At 39.6% G+C, this 17715-nt stretch overlaps 1 protein-coding gene across 1 annotated transcript in view; it reads right to left on the bottom strand.

The window, feature by feature from the left end:
- Positions 1-17715, bottom strand: part of DNAH8 (dynein axonemal heavy chain 8) — a 369397-nt gene that overhangs the window by 147485 nt on the left and 204197 nt on the right. Inside the window, exons 53-55 of the mRNA XM_032410111.1 lie at positions 8080-8225; positions 3270-3433; positions 1758-1950 (exon numbers count right to left, since the gene is read on the bottom strand). Coding sequence (XP_032266002.1) covers positions 1758-1950; positions 3270-3433; positions 8080-8225 — 503 coding nt within the window. The remainder of the gene's footprint in view (positions 1-1757; positions 1951-3269; positions 3434-8079; positions 8226-17715) is intronic.

The raw sequence follows: 17715 nt of genomic DNA on the forward strand, positions 1-17715 counted from the left end.
AACAAATATTTCTCTGTTTGTATTTGCTTTTTAATATTGCTTATAGATCTTAAAAAATACACAGAAGTTTTACATTGTTGATACAGTCAAATGGTTTTGAAGTAAATATTCATGTATTTCTTTTGCACAATTTTGTCTCCTCATTCAATTCTTCGACCTACATGCACTTCAGAATTACTTTGTTTGTGACCCTGCTTAAAAAATCTTTTTGGGGGTGCCTGAGTGGAGCAGTCAGTTGGGCATTGTCTCTTGCTTTCGGCTCACGTCGTGATCTCAGGGTGGTGAGATTGAGCCCCACATAGCTCTGCACTCAGCACGGGGTCTGCTTGGGATTCTCTCCTGTTCTCCCTCTGCTCCTCCCCCAGGCTCTCTCTCTCTCAAATAAATAAATCTTGAAAAAAAATCCTTTTGGCAGGGCACCTGGGTAGTTCAGTCAGCTGGGCATCTGGCTCTTGGTTTCGGCTCAGGTCATGATCTCAGGGTGGTGGGATTGAGCCCCATGTTGGGCTCCATGCTGAGCGTGGAGCCTGCTTAAGATTTTGGGTGGCTCAGTTGGTTAAGCATCTGCCTTTGGCTCAGGTCATGATCCCAGGGTCCTTGGATGGAGCCCCACATCGGGCTCCCTGCTCAGTGGGGAGCCTGCTTCTCTCTCTCCCCCCTGCTCGTGCTCTCTCTTGCTATCTCTCTCTCTCTCTCAGATAAATAAAATCTTTAAAAAAAAAAAAAGATTCTCTCTCTCTCCCTCTCCCTCTACCCCTCTCCCCCACCCACACAAGCATGCATGTGTGCATGCACGCGCTCTCTCTCTCTAAAAGAAAAAAAAAACCTTTTGGAGTTCTGTTTCAAACTTCATGAAACCTATACATTAATTTAGGGAGAATGATGTGTTGCCATTTAATCAAGTAAAGTTTTATCATGTTTATCCCTAGATGTTTTACATACTTGTTGCTGTTGAATGAAGTACCTTCCTGTTATAGTTTCTATCTCATGATTGTTGCCAAGAGTTGGCAAACTTTTTCTGTAAAGGGCAGGATTAAAGCTTTGTGGCCCATAGGGTTTGTCACAATTATTCCACTGCACCCTCATAGTGCAGAAGTGGTCCTGGGCCATAAGGAAACAAATCCACGTAGCTGTGGTCCAATGCAGCTCTGTGTATGAACGCTGCATTTGAATGCCATGTAATTTTCACAGGTCACACAATATTATTCTTCTTTGGATTCTTTTGCCACCCATTTAAAAAATGCAAATTTTAGCTCACAAATCTCACAAAACACAGCCAGAGACCTGGATCTGGTCCATCAGCTGTAACTTGCCAGCCTTTCATACAGAGGATAGTTACTGAGTTTTATATTTATCTCACACTTGGTCATCTTACTGAACTGTTAGTAGTTAAAACAGATGTTCAGTTCTTTTCTATTAAGAGATAATCATCTCATCTGCACACAATATTTTTGTTTTTTCCTATCTGATAATTACATCTTTTTTTGTTTGTTTTGGTCATTTGTTTCATTGCCTAGAACTTTCAAAACCCCATATTAAATAGTGGTGATGATAGGAGGCATCCTTGTCTTATACCTGACTTTAATGGGATTACTGCTAAATTTCACTGAAATATTTTACTTGGTGTATGATGACATGAATCACAACATATAACTAATGTAGAAATTACTACAACTCCATGGTGGGACTCTGGGGTGCGGAGAAATATACAGTTGGTGAGTGATCGAAAAGCTCTTTTCAAAGGTGAAAATAAATACCAGTTCATAAATTTTGGGCACTTCAAACACAGAATCCTCAGGTTCATCACCAGTTGGTTCAGGCATCTCACGGAGAAAATCTACGAAGTATGGCTCAGGAAGAATATATGAAGTCACATCTGGGTTAATATTCTCTTCAACTGCTCGAACAAGATGGATATTAAACCATTGCTCATCTTCAGGAGTTATAAATCTGAAAGAAAAATGCAGGAGTAAATATGTAAAATATGAAGGCATCCTTCCTAATTGAACATGTCCAACCTCCCTCCACTTCCTGAGGCCCCATCCTACACCGCGGACTTCTCAGAACAGGGGAATAGACAAGGACATAACTCCATTAAGGAGAGTTATAACATTGAGTATTACTTAAAAAAAAATACTGGCAAAGAGTCTCTCCTTGATCAACCTTAGTCTCCTCTGAATCCTCTTCCCAATTAGGCCTTGACTTTTGGACTTCTGTGTCCTTCTTTGCATTGCCCAATTGTACCAAGAATCCTGTCAAGTGGGTTTAATCCCAGAATTTCCCACTCCCCATATCTAATCACCCTTCAATATCTGACCAAATTCCTCATTCCCCATCACCCCCCAGGTAATATCTACTCACCCTAGCCTGCTTTCAGCAAGAATCCTATTAGGTCAGTTTAGCTAGAATCCCTCCCTTACCCTTGATATTTCCTCTCAGTAGTTTTTCCATCCACCAACGTCCCCTAAACTGCTCCGTAGCTATAAATTCCCACTCTTCCCTTGTCATATTTGGAGTTCAGCTCAATTTCTCTCCCCTCCTGCAAAACCCCATCGCGGTGGTCCATATACCCAGTGTGATAATCCTGAATAAAGTCTGTATGCCTTATTGTTTTAACAAGTGTCACAAATAATTTTTTTTTCTTTAACAATACAGATGAGTCACTTAGGTGGGGTCAAAGATTCCTAAAATTTGCAATAGGAGTGCAGACTGACGACATTCAGTAGTGGACGAGCGTCCACTTTCTGGTTCTGCAAGCACACAGTGCACAAAGGTCCTTTTCAGACCTACAGTATCAGAGGGGGAAGAGCTGAAGGAGGGGGACCGACATTTGAGAAATACCACATATGTGTGCAATGTTGTGGTAGGCCCATACAGCTTTGTAAGATCAGCATCACCATCCATATTTTATACAGGAGGAAGCTGAGGCTCAGAACAATGACTGAGCCTATGTTCCCAGATTTCACCAAGCAAAAGCTACATGGAGCTCAAACGTCCTAGAAAATATACATAATAAAATTTGCCTCTGAATGTTATCAAGTCTCTGATGATGTGGTGATTTAAAAAAATGTGCTGTGGAAATAATACTCAAGCAGACTGGCAGAGCATTTTTTAACAGGACCAGCAGGTGGGAAATGGCATCAATGCTTCACAAGCCCCAGAGCAAACCAAGACAATACTCTAATTATTTGAGTAGATAATGCAGGAATTAGTCTCATGGTGTCAACTTCTTATACAGTACATTTAAACTCAAGTGCTGTAGTATACACCTGTCTGCAATTACTCTGTTGCACTCGTGTTTGAAAAGTGATAGGAGAACAGATATCGAATCACACTCCTCGGCTTTTATGGTTAACATTCCTTGCCAAATTCTGGAAAGATCTCGAAGATTGAAAATGTAATGAAATTTAGAAGGAGTTGGCAGCATCTTCACCTAGAGATGGACAAAAATGTGTTACTTTTCAGGTAAAACTAAAAGCAGAACTGCTTTTTAGAATTACTTTATTCCATAAATTTTATTTTAAATGAAGTAGGCTGAGTAAATAAACCAAGATTAAGTTTATATTTTTGTCACAGCACTGATGAGAAAAACACATCATAAATAAACCAACATAGAATTTCAAAGACCATAAGCTCTTGAATCAGATCCATTCCAGAATAACACTTCAGATGCCAATTCCAATGCCTGTTCTATCAGCGTTAGTTGGCTTTGAACAAGTCACTTTCCCCTGAATTCTGAAAAACTATGTGAGTTGTGGGAATGACCATTTCTAATCATTGTTAACCATATTAGTGTGTACGTGGAAATATGTCATAAGAAAAAACTGGGTGTGAGCTGATTGCCATGCAGTTAAGAACAGTGAAAGTTCACTTCTGAAGTCAATAATGACCATTTCCATAGATTGCTTTAAGGTCTTTAGTATATTTGGATTTCCACCAATATATTTGTATATCATAATCTACATTTCACCATGGAGATCCAAACTCAGTCAGCATGCTTTCACATATCTGTTTATCTAGAATAAGTTGGCAGGCAAGTCTGACATGCAGGTATAATGACAAGGTGGCTTTCCTGGGTTTTGTTTGTTTGTTTGAACACTAACTTATCAGTTCTACCAACTTCAGAATCCAAACGGCCAAAGCTATAACAATGACACATTCTTGTGCGGAGAGATACCAGTTAAGGGATAAACTTGAGGTGTATTAGGCGTGGGAAGCATTGCTGGCCATGTATAAAGATTACAACTGATACCATTAGCATCATTTTGAATGTGAAAACAGTAATTCTGGAGAATCAAACTCCCCACAAGATTAATTTGGGAAAGCAAATGCTTTTTTAGGGGCCTATTTATGGAATATGCCCTTTCTACATTGAAAAAGTACCCCCATTGAGCTTATAACATAATCATTACAGGCTAATTCACATTGTAAGTTAAAACAGCAGGTAGCCGGGGAAGACAGAATAAAGACAAGTGTTATTTTACCAATTATCCTTAAATTTCCCTCTTTGCTCAGTTCTATTCCCAGCTAAAATGTTCATTCCACTCACCAAAATGTAAAATCATATTACAAATATGCAGAAATAAAGGGCTAAGGCTGTGTGAATATTGCTTATTTTTTTGCAGTAAAGGACTGCCATGGGATGACAGCCATTGAGGCAATCATTAAAGAGAATCAAATAAATTCCTTTTTTCCCCTCTCCTCACGTCTTAACCTGTTTCTTTCCCTTTAATTTTTGTCAACTCCTTTCTTTCCTCACCTGAGCTTCTGCTTTAATTTTTTTTTTTTTTTAAGATTTTATTTATTTATTTGACAGAGAGAGACACAGCGAGAGAGGGAACACAAGCAGGGGGGAGTGGGAGAGGGAGAAGCAGTCTTCCCCCAGAGCAGGGAGCCCGATGATGTGGGGCTCAATCCCAGGACCCTGAGATCATGACCTGAGCCGAAGGCAGACGCTTAATGACTGAGCCAGCCAGGTGCCCTGGGCTTCTGCTTTAAAGCTGTGTAAAGTAGGGGCACCTGGGTGGCTGAGTCAGTTGAGCAGCCAACTCTTGATTTCATCTCAGGTCATGATCTCAAGGTCATGGGATCCAGCCCCATGTTGGGCTCCACACTCAGCAGGGAGTCTGCTTGAGATTCTCTCCCCTGCCCCTCCCCCCCACTCTCTCTCTGTCTTTCTCTCAAATTAATAAATAAATCTTAAAAAAAAAAAAAAGCTGTGTAAAGTGATATAAAGATGAAGTAGTATACAAGGGTTAAAAGTGCTTTGTGAGGATGGGAGGCTTAAAGAAAAGATACAAAAAGGGCTGCTTATTTGGGGGTGGGGAGGGGAGGAAGATTCATTCATTATTCAGTGGCTATTTTTGACACTTCCTGCTGCCCTTAAGAAGATACCATTGTAACTAAGAAGACAGCATGGTAACTAGCAGCTCAATCTACTAAAATCAGGGAGCTTCTGTTCTAGTGCGGGAGCCTGACAATAGGTAAATAAGAAACAAATATATTGGTAAACAAACAAATTGACAAATAATCATAATAAAAGTCATGGTCAGAAAAAATAAAGTAGGGCCAGAAGACAGATAATGACTGCGATAGGGCCATGGACAGTTACTTTAGAGACAATGATCTGAGAAAGCCCCTCTGAAGGTAAGAAGGATGAGAATGAGTCAAACAAAGTATGGTGGCCCAGAGGCACAAGAAACATGGGGTGTTCGAGGAACAGCGAGAGGGCAGGGCCGCTGGAGCAGAAGGTGGAAGGGGCGAGCAGGGACCAGCTCAGGGGGTGAGTTTCACAGGCCAGAGCAAGGCGTTGGGTTTCACTCTAAGTGTACCTGGGAGCCTCCTGGTGGTTTTGAGAAGGAGTAATGATTTCTCATTTACTTTCTTCAAAAGCATTTTAGGACTGTGTAAAGAACAGACTCGGGGCGCCTGGGTGGCTCAGTTGGTTAAGCGACTGCCTTCGGCTCAGGTCATGATTCTGGAGTCCCGGGATCGAGTTCCGCATCGGGCTCCCTGCTCAGCAGGGAGTCTGCTTCTCCCTCTCCCGCTCCCCCCTCTTGTGCTCTCTCTCTCTCTCACTCTCTCTCTCAAATAAATAAATAAAATCTTTAAAAAAAAAAAAAAAAAGAACAGACTCTAGGAGGGCAAAAAGAAAGCAAATGGCTGCATGGTCCAGAGGGCAGGTGATAGAAGCATCTATCAGGGGGGTCACTCTGAGATGGCAGAGAGTGCTCAAGCTTTGGGATATATTCTGAAAGCATGGTAACTGAGACTTGCTGATGGATTGGAAATAGAGGGATGAGGGAGACAAATCAAGGCTGGTGCCAGTTTTTTATCTGAGGAGAAGGATCAGTGGTGTTGCTATTAGCTAAAAAGATGCAAAAGTCTGAGGGAAGGTCATATTGAAGGACAATTAAGAGTTCTGTGTAGACACGTTAACTTTAAGATGGTTATTGGACATCTAAATGGCGATGTCTACTAAGCAGTAGGAAATCAGTATGGAGCCAAGCAGAGAGGCCTGGAATGGAAGCACAGATTTTGAAGTCATCAGCACGGAGATGGTGTTTAAGGCCTTGGAGCTGGAGAAACCATCTGGGTAAAGAATACAGACAGGGGAGAGGTCCTAGAGTTGAGATCGGGTACACTCCAGTATCTAGAGGAAGGGAAGAAGAGGGGGGACTTTTAAAAAGGTAACTTGTCAGGTAGGAAGAAAACCAAGATCATGAGTTTCCTTGGAAACCAAGTGAAAAATGTGTCGAGAGGGAGACTTTGATGTCAAATGCGCTAAAGAGTCAAGTAAAAGGAAGACATCAACCTTTGGATTTGCCAAGACTGAGATCTTTGGTGACCCTGATGAGAGCAGTGGAATGAAAGCTTGTGGAAAACAGGTTAAAGAGGTAAAGAAAGATGAGAAATGGAACCGGTAAACATTCATATAACGAGAAAAGCTTTGATGGAAAGACAACCAGAAGGCCAAAGCTTTTCAGGAAAATATGTATATAATCACATGAGTGTGAACAATGGATGGATCTGACCGCAGAAAATTATCTCAGACACTCAGCCCTGGCCATTCATTTTGAGTTTTCTTTAAGAGAGGCAGAACGGCATGTGCAAAGATCCTGTCTTGGCAAGGGGCAGACCCCATGCAAGGAACAGGGCATTATGTGGACCAAGCATTTCATAAGGAACACCTTCCTCTCTTTATAATTCTCTTATCTAGAATTCCCCCAGGAATCTGAGAGGTTGACACCCTCCAAGTTTCCCCAGGACATAAGCTTCCTCCCAGATATGTGTAATTGGCCTAATGAATGTTTTTTGGCAAATACCTCAGCCTTGTTTTAAGCCTAGGTCTGAGATGTCACAGACCTATGTTTAATTGCTTTTGCATGAGTCTGCTTTGAGCCATCTGGTGACAGCTACAGGTTTGCTGAGCTTTACTTAGGGCACTGACCTGTATATTAAAATCTAGACTGGTGGCGCAGTTGGTTAAGGTGTCCAGCTCAGGTTGTGATCTCAGGGTTGTGAGACCGAGGCCAGTGTCAGGCTCCACGCTTAGTGTGGAGTATGCTTGAGACTCTCTCTCCCTCTCCCCCCCACTCTCTAAGGTAAATAAATAAATCTTATCTAAATATATATATCTATTTTGTTAAGTACACTTCCATCCATTTACTAATTCCCGTTCCATCTCAGAGACTCACACAAGTTTGACTTTAAGTCTCAGGTAGCTAAGAATATCCAGAAATTCATGTATTCAGTCAGCCAGTAAACATGTGAGTGTCTGACATACAAATCAGAGTAACAAGTGGAAAAGCAGTATTCTCATTTTAGCAAAATTCTACTTTATCTTGGATGCCGTGTGTGGTTTATAGTAATATCTCATACATATGGAAAGCATCATCTAGTTGGAATATTTGCTCCCTGGAAGGAAAATGTGTCATAAATCTATTTGAGCACCTAATTTGTCTTTTTCAAAAAAACCCCACTACTCCATAATGTGATGATAAGTTCATGAGCCATGAGGTGAGAACGGACCGAGTAATAGTTGACTTTCTGTTATTACGGACAACAACGCTTCTGTACCTTCGTCCACTGCCACAGCACTCTGCCTGCTGAAACTAAATTTGCAATCATCTCACATACTTCAAGTTTGAACTTTCTGCAAGGATCAAAGTACCCACAGCCAATAAGTCCTGGAAAATAAAACAAGATTGAAGGTGCACACTTATGAAAAGATTACAAGGTGCATGTTTATCCCGGTGAATAAATCATGATAAGACTGAGTAAGCTGGGTGACATTAAGAATTTCTCTCAAGGAATCAACTAAGACTGGAAGTCAGGAGTGGGGCCAGCAAAGCTTAGTGTGTAGTGATAAGCATCTTATATGTATTAACTCACTTAGTCTTCCCCACATCCTATGGAAAAGGATCTCAGATAGATATTATCATTATTCCCGTTCTGAGTTTAGTAACTTGCCCAAGGTCGCACAGCTTGTATGTGAGTGGATCTGAGATTTGAACCTGAGCAGCCTGGCTCTGGAGCCCATAAAATAGCACTCACCCTGAAGCATATAAGGGCTGGAAAAGAATTTAGAGACTACTTGCTCATATCACAGATATGGAGACCGGACCAAGACCAGGAAGGGAAATTGTTCAAGGTCACATGGATTGGTTGTTGATAGAATTGGAATCAGGACCCACATTTTGTGACCCTGGCCTGGGCTGGTGATATAATGGTCCCTTGGAAACATCCAGCACAATGACAATCTGACACAGTCACCCTCAGGAAGGACTGGGTTGTAGATTTATAGACTGTTCTTAAATTCTCAGTGTTTTTGGTTTTAGACTGCAAAAACAGATTTACTCTACTTCACTCCAGTGAGAATGCATGTTGAATAATACCTTCAGTTCTGAGCATGGTATTTTCAGAGGAATGGAAACAGGAATATTTGCTCAGCAATGCAGAGCAGGTTTATGAAAGGTGGAGCAGCTAAAGAAACTGGGATTCATTCACGTGGACCGAAGAAGAGTAGCCCTGAGGGAACATCAAATTGTCCTATGAAGTCAGGGTTGGTTGTGTTCGATGCCTGCAAGACCCTTCTGCTTCCTGAAATCCCGTATTCTAGATCCCTGACTTCCTGTGGGACAAGGATTCTGTAAGAAGCATGGCATCTGGCATCGGAAACAGGATTAACACCACACCTCTGCCACACGCTAACTGAATGGCCTTGACTGGGCAGTCGTTTCACTTCTCTGAGCCTCAGTTTCTCATTTCTTTCTGTCTTTAGTTTTCAGTATTAATCATATTGAAGCGTGTATAAAATAGTTTAACAAATAAACACTCACATACAGTCTACTAGATTGAGAAACACAACCGTGCCCCAGTATACTAGAAACCCCCATTTGTCCATCCCTGTCCACAACCCTTTCCTTCCTCCAAGAGCAGCCACTACTCTGACCTGGTGAGAATCTGTGACTCACTTTTCTTTATAGCTTTGCCACTTATGGTTTTGACCTTTAACCTTTTCTTTAACTTCAACTTTTGAAATTTAATTTAATGGGATCATATCACATATTCCTTTGTGACTTGCTTCTTTTACTCAACTTATTTCTAGGATTCATCCACATGGGAACCTGTAGCTGTGTTTATTCATGTTCCCTGCTGCATAGCTTCATGCTGTGGGCCTACACCACAATTCATTGACCCAATGTTACTGTCAAAAAATATTTGGATTATTCCAAGGTTTTTGCTATCTTGAACATTGTTCTATAAACATGCCTGTGTGTCTTCTGGCACACATGTACAGAATCAAGTAAAGATGGATTAAGGGTTTAAATATGGAAGGCAAAACTATAATGTTTGGAAGAAAATATAGGCGAGTATCTGCATGACCTCTGGGTAGGAAAGGACTTCTTAAATGCAACTCAAAATATGCAAATCATAAAGGAGACAAATGATAAACTGGCATATGCCTGGGAGTGGAACTGCTGTGGGTGTCCACACGTTCTGCTTTACCAGCAGGTGGTAAGTGTCTCAGTTCCTGCCCATTCTCACCAATGCCTGATTTTGTCAGAATTTTTCATTTTTTGCAAATCCAGTGGGTATAAATGGTATTTCCTTGGTGTTTTAAATTTGCATTTTCCTGAATATTAGTATGTCTATCATCTTTACATTTGTTTATTGGTCATTTGCTTTCCTCTTCTTAACGTGCTTGGTTTTGTGTCCATTTTTATATTAGGATGTTTGCTTTTCTCTGATTCATAGGATTTCTTTAAGTGTTCAGATTACTAACTTTTTTTGTTTTATTGCATATGTTGAAATTTTTTCTTCCACTTTTGAGGCTTGTCTTTTCACTCTTTAATGTTGCTTTTTAGACAAACAAAAGTTCTTTATTTTAATCTAGTCAAACTTGTCGTCTCCTTCCTTATGGTTTACGCTTTCAGAGTCTCACTTAAAAAGTTCTTTCCTAGAAGAGGAGTTAAGATGGTGGAGGAGTAGGGGGACCCTAAGCTTGCCTCATCCCTTGAATACAGCTAGATAATTATCAAATCATTCTGAACACCCAAGAAACTGATCTGAGGACTAAGAACAAACTGCACATCTAGAGGTAGAAAAATGTCCACATCATACAAGGTAGGAGCTGCTGAGAGGTGATTTGGGAGAAGAAAAGAATTGCAGGTGCTGCAAAGGGGAGGGAGCCTTTATCGCAGATAGAGGAGCAAGAGAGAAAGAGTGAAGCAGCAGGCAGGGGGTTGCACAAGAAAAACTCTTTCCCAAAACCATTGACTGGGAAAAGGAGAGGGGCTGACTACCACAAGTCTTTATAAGCAATGGAGCTCAAAGTCTGAAGTTCTAGACATCTGCACCATCACTGGGGTTGTGCCTGGCAGGCTTAGTGGTGGTCTGGTGGGGAAGGAGGGCAGAGGCCCAGGAGTGTGCAGTGTGGTCTGAGGATCCCCTGGGTCACATGGGGAGAAACAGTTCCCCTTTGGGGGAGTACATTTGGGAGTTGTGGCATGGCCTCTCCAGGGGACTCATTGAGTGGGGAAAAAAAAAGAACAAAAGCAACAAAGACTAGAAAGAAACAGAGAACATCATCAGATATACCAACTTTACAGGTAGCACAATGTCACTAAATTCATATCTATCAATAGTCACTCTAAATGTAAATGGACTAAATACTCCAAACAAAAGACATAGGGTATCAGATTGGATAAAAACACAAGTTCCATCTATATGATGTCCACAAAAGGCTCATTTTAGACCTAAAGATACCTGCAGATTGAAAGTGGGGGGATGGAGAACCATCTATCATGCTAATGGACATCAAAAGAAAGCCAGAGTAGCCATACTTATATCAGACAAACTAGATTTTAAAACAAAGACTATAACAGAGATGAAGAAGGGCATTATATCATAATTAAGGGGTCTACACATCAAGAAGATCTAACAATTATAAATATGTATGCCCCAACTTGGAAGCACCCAAATATATAAATCAATTAATAACAAACATAAAAAAAACTCATTGTAATAATACAATAACAATAGGGGACTTTAACACCCCACTTAACAACAATGGACAGATGATCTAAGCAGAAAATCATCAAGGAAACAATGACTTTGAGTGACACACTGGACCACATGGACTTAACAGATATGTTTAGAACATTTCATCCTAAAGCAGCAGAATATACATTCTTTTTGAGTGTACATGGAACATTCTCCAGAATAGATCACATACTGGGTCACAAATCAGGTCTCAACAAGTACAAAACCATTGAGATCATTCCCTGCATATTTTTGGACCACAATATCATGAAACTTGAAGTCAACCATAAGAAAAAATTTGGAAAGACCACAAACACATGGAGGTTAAAAAACATGCTACTAAAGAATGAATGGGTCAACCACAAAATTAAAGAAGAAATAAAAAATTACATGGAGGCAAATGAAAATGAAAACACGACAATCCAAAACCTTTGGGATGCAGCAAAAGTAGTCCTAAGAGAAAAGTATATTGCAATACAGACCTACCTCTAGAAGCAAGGAGCTAGAAAAGGAACATCAAACAAAGCCTAAAGCTAGCAGAAGAAGGGAAATAATAAGGATTAGAACAGAAATAAATGATATAAAAAAAAACAGAACAGATATATGAAACTAAGAGCTGATTCTTTGAAAGAATTAATAAAATTGATAACCCCCTAGCCAGACTTATTAAATGGAAAAGAGAAAGGACCCAAATAAATAAAATCACGAACAAAAGAGGAGAGATCACAACCAACAGCACAGATATACAAACAATTATAAGAGAATATTATGAAAAATTGTATGCTAAGAAATTGGGCAAATAGGAAGAAATGGACAAATTACTAGGAACATACAAACTACCAAAACTGAAACAGGAAGAAATAGAAAATTTGAACAGATGCATAACCAGTAAAGAAATTGAATCAGTAATCAAAAATCTCCCAACAAACAAAAGTCCAAGGCCAGATGGTTTCACAGTGGAATTCTATCAGACATTTAAAGAGGAGTTAATAGTTATTCTTCTCAAACTGTTCCAAAACATAGAAATGGAAGAAAAACTTCCAAACTCATTCTACAAGGCCAGCATTACCTTGATTCCAAAACCAGACAAATACCCCACTAAAAAGGAGACCATCCCTGATGAACATGGACGTAAAAACTCTCAACAAGATACTAGCAAATCGATTCCAACAGTACATTAAAAGAATTATTCACCATGATCAAGTGGGATTTATTCCTGGGCTGTAGGCATGGTTCAATATTCACAAATCAATCAACGTGATACACCACATTAATGAAAGGAAGGATAAGAACCAGATGATCCTCTCAGTAGATGCAGAAAAAGCGTGTGACAAAGTACAGCATCCATTGTCTTTATTTATTTATTTATTTATTTATTTATTTATTTATTTGAGAGCGAGCATGAGCTGGGGGTGGAGGGGTAGGGGCAGAGGGAGAGGGAGAAGCAGGCTCCCTGCTGAGCAGAGAGCCCGATGTGGGGCTCCATCCCAGGACTCCAGGATCATGATCTGAGCTGAAGGCAGACACTTAACTGACTGAGCCACCCAGGCACTCCACAACATCCATTCTTGATAAAATCCCTCAACAAAGTAGGCTTAGAGGGAACATATCTCAACATAATAAGGGCCATCTATGAAAGACCCAAAGCTCTCATTATCCTCCATGGGGGAAAACTGAGAGCTTTTCCTCTATGGTCAGGAACAAGACACTAGATGGCTTGACAGGCAAATTCAACCAAACATTTAAAGAAGAGTTAATACATATTCTTTGCAAACTATTCCAAAAAAAGAAAAGGAAGGAAAACTTCCAAATTCATTCTATGAGGCCAGCATTATCCTGATACCAAAACCAGATAAAAACACCACAGAAAAAGAGAACTTTGGCCAATACCTCTGATGAACATAGATGTAAAAATCCTCAGTAAAATACTAGCAAACTGAACCCAACAATACATTAAAAAAATCATTAACTCTTTTCTGGGAAAGGAGCAAGATGGCAGAGGAGTAGGAGACCTGGATTTCATCTGGTGCCAGGAATTCAGCTGGATAGGAATCAAACCATTCTGAACACCTACAAACTCAACAGGAGATCGAAGAAAAGAATAGCAACAACTCTCTGAACAGAAAAGCGACCACTTTCTGGAAGAGTCATATTCTATCCCTTCATAGTAGTTACCCTTATTTTTGGTATATATATATAAGTTGTTCTATCTTTAAAATTTTCAGATACAGTTTCTTCTAACAGATCAAAATATACCCTAAATCTCTAGTGTATGGCTTTGTTCTAGTCTCCTGCCTGATCACATTCTCTCCCTTTTTATTTTTAAATCCTCTTCTTTCTTTTTTCAAACAACTTCTTATCAATTCCTTTTATAAAATCTTTTATAATTTTCATCTTTACAGTCATATTCTATCCCTTCATCTCCTTCAACCCTTATTTTTGTACATATATAAGTTTTTCTTTCCTTAAAATTTTGGGAGGCACTTTCTTCTAACAAACCAAAATATGCCCAAAATCTAGTGTGTGGCACTGATCTATGCACCAGACTGATCATATTTGATCATATTCTGTTTGTTTTGTTTTGTTCTGTTTTTGTTTGTTTTTATCTTTTTCTTTTTCTTCTTTCTTTTCTTTTTTCTTTCCTTCCCTTTCTTTTCCCCCAGTTTCAGGTCTTTTCTCATTTGTTTAGAGTATATTTTCTGGGGATGTTGTTACCCTGTTAGCATTTTGTTCTCTCATTCATCTATTCTCCTCTGGACAAAATGACAAGAGAGGAAAAATCACCTCAACAAAAAGAACAAGGTCTCAACTGGTACTGACTGCCAGGGACCTAATCAATATGGACATTAGTACGATGTCAGAACTAGAGTTCAGAATGATGATTTTAAAGATACTAGCTGGGCTTGAAAAAAGCATGGAAGTTATTAGAGAGACCCTTTCTGGAGAAATAAAAGAACTAAAATCTAACCAAGTCAAAATAAAAAAGGCTATTAATAAGGTGCAATCAAAAATGGAGGCTCTAACTGCTAGGATAAATGAGGCAGAAGAAAGAATTAGTGATATAGAAGACCAAATGATGGAAAGTAAAGAAGCTGAGAAAAAGAGAGATCAACAACTACTGGATCACGAGGGCAGAATTTGAGAGATAAGTGATACTGTAAGACGAAACAACATTAGAATAATTGGGATCCCAGAAGAAGAAGAGGGGGGCAAAAGGTATATTGGAGCAAATTATAGCAGAGAACTTCCCTAATTTGGGGAAGGAAACACACATCAAATCCAGGAGGCACAGAGGACCCCTCTCAAAATCAATAAAAATAGGGTCAACACCTCGACATCTAATAGTAAAACTTAGGAGCCTCAGAGACAAAGAGAAAATCCTGAAAGCAGCTCAGGAGAAGAGATATGTAAGCTACAATGGTAGAAACATTAGATTGGCGACAGACCTATCCACAGAGACCTGGCAGGCCAGAAAGGACTGGCAGGATATATTCAGAGCACTAAACGAGAAAAATATGCAGCCAAGAATATTATATCCAGCTAGGCTGTCATTGAAAATAGGAGAGATAAAAAGCTTCCAGGACAAACAAAAACTAAAGGAATTTGCAAACACCAAACCAGCCCTACAAGAAATATTGAAAGGGGTCCTCTAAGCAAAGAGAGAGCCTAAAAGCAACATAGACCAGAAAGGAACACAGACAATATACAGTAACAGTCACTTTACAGGCAATACAATGGCACTAAATTCTTACCTTTCAATAGTTACCCTGCATGTAGATGGGCTAAATGCCCCAATCAAAAGACACAGGCTATCAGATTGGAAAAAAAAAACAAGACCCATTGATATGCTGTCTTCAAGAGACTCATTTTAGATCCAAAGACACCTCCAGATTGAAAGTGAAGGGGTGGAAAACCATTTACCATGCTCATGGACACCAAAAGAAAGCTGGGGTGGCAATCCTTATATCAGACAAATTAGATTTTAAACCAAAGACTGTAATAAGAGATGAGGAAGGACACTATATCCTACTTAAAGGGTCTATCTAACAAGAAGATCTAACAATTGTAAATATCTATGCCCCTAACATGGGAGCAGCCAATTATATAAGGCAATTAATAACAAAAGCAAAGAAACACATTGACAACAATACAATAATAGTGGGGGACTTTAACACCCCCCTTACTGAAATGGACAGATCATCTAAGCAAATGATCAACAAGGAAATAAAGACTTTAAATGACACATTGGACCAAATGGACTTCAGAGATATATTCAGAACATTCCACCCAAAGCAATGGAATACACATTCTTCTCTAGTGCCCATGGAACATTCTCCAGAATACATCACATCCTGGGTCACAAATCAGGTCTCAACCGGTACCAAAAGATTGGGATCATTCCCTGCATATTTTCAGACCACAATGCTTTGAAACTAGAACTGAATCACAAGAGGAAAGTTGGAAAGAACTCAAATACATGGAGGCTAAAGAGTATCCTACTGAAGAATGAATGGGTCAACCAGGAAATTAAAGAAGAATTAAAAAAAAATTCATGGAAACAGATGAAAATGAAAACACAACTGTTCAAAACCTTTGGGATGCAACAAAGGCAGTCCTAAGAGGAAAGTATATAGCAATACAAGCCTTCCTCAAGAAACAAGAAAGGTCTCAAATACACAACCTAACCCTACACCTAAAGGACCTGGAGAAAGAACAGCAAATAAAGCCTAAACCCAATAGGAGAAGAGAAATAATAAAGATCAGAGCAGAAATCAATGAAATAGAAACCAAAAGAACAGTAGAACAGATCAGCGAAACTAGGAGCTGGTTCTTTGGAAGAATTAACAAGATTGATAAACCCCTGGCCAGACTTATCAAAAAGAAAAGAGAAATGACCCAAATCAACAAAATCATGCATGCCGGAGGAGAGATCATAACCAACACCAAAGAAATACAAACAATTATAAGAACATGTTATGAGGAACTATATGCCAGCAAATTAGATAATCTGGAAGAAATGGATGCATTCCTAGAGATGTATCAACTACCAAAACTGAACCAGGCAGAAATAGGAAACCTGAACAGACCTATAACCACTAAGGAAATTGAAGCAGTCATCACAAATCTCCCAACAAACAAAAGCCCAGGGCCAGATGGCTTCCCAGGGGAATTCTACTAAACATTTCAAGAAGAATTAATACCTATTCTTCTGAAACTGTTCCAAAAAATAGAAATGGAAGGAAAACTTCCAAACTCATTTTATGAGGCCACCATTACCTTGATCCCCAAACCAGACAAAGACCCCATCAAAAAGGAAAACTACAGACCCATATCCCTGATGAACACGGATGCAAAAATTCTCACCAAAATACCAGCCAAGAGGATCCAACAGTACATTAAAAGGATTCACCAGGACCAAGTGGGATTTATTCCTGGGCTGCAAGGTTGGTTCAACATCTGCAAATCAATCAATGTGATACAATACATTAATCAAAGAAAGAACAAGAACCATATGATCCTCTCAATAGATGCAGGAAAAGCATTTGACAAAGTACAACATCCTTTCTTGATTAAAACTCTTCACAGTATAGGGATAGAAGGTAGATACCTCAGTATCATAAAAGCCATCTATGAAAAATCCACAGCGAATATCATTCTCAATGGGGAAAAACTGAAAGCTTTTCCCCTAAGGTCAGGAACACGGCAGGGATGTCCACTATCGCCACTGCTATTCAACATAGTACTAGAAGTCCTAGCCACAGCAATCAGACAACAAAAAGAAATAAGAGCCATCTGAATTGGCAAAGAAGAAGTCAAACTCTCACTCTTTGCAGATGATATGATACTTTATGTGGAAAACCCAAAAGACTCCACCCCAAAACTGCTAGAACTCATACAGGAATTCAGTAAAGTGACAGGATATAAAATCAACACACAGAAATCAGTGGCATTCCTATACACCAACAACAAAACAGAAGTAAGAGAAATTAAGGAGTTGATCCCATTTACAATTGCACCCAAAACCGTAAGATACCAAGAATAAATCTAACCAAAGAGGCAAAGAATCTGTACTCAGAAAACTATAAAATACTCATGAAAGAAATTGAGGAAGACACAAAGAAATGGAAAAACGTTCCATGCTCATGGATTGGAAGAACAAATATTGTG

This window comes from Phoca vitulina, unplaced genomic scaffold, assembly GCF_004348235.1.
Source record: "Phoca vitulina isolate PV1807 unplaced genomic scaffold, GSC_HSeal_1.0 scaffold11, whole genome shotgun sequence".
Taxonomy (NCBI): domain Eukaryota; kingdom Metazoa; phylum Chordata; class Mammalia; order Carnivora; family Phocidae; genus Phoca; species Phoca vitulina.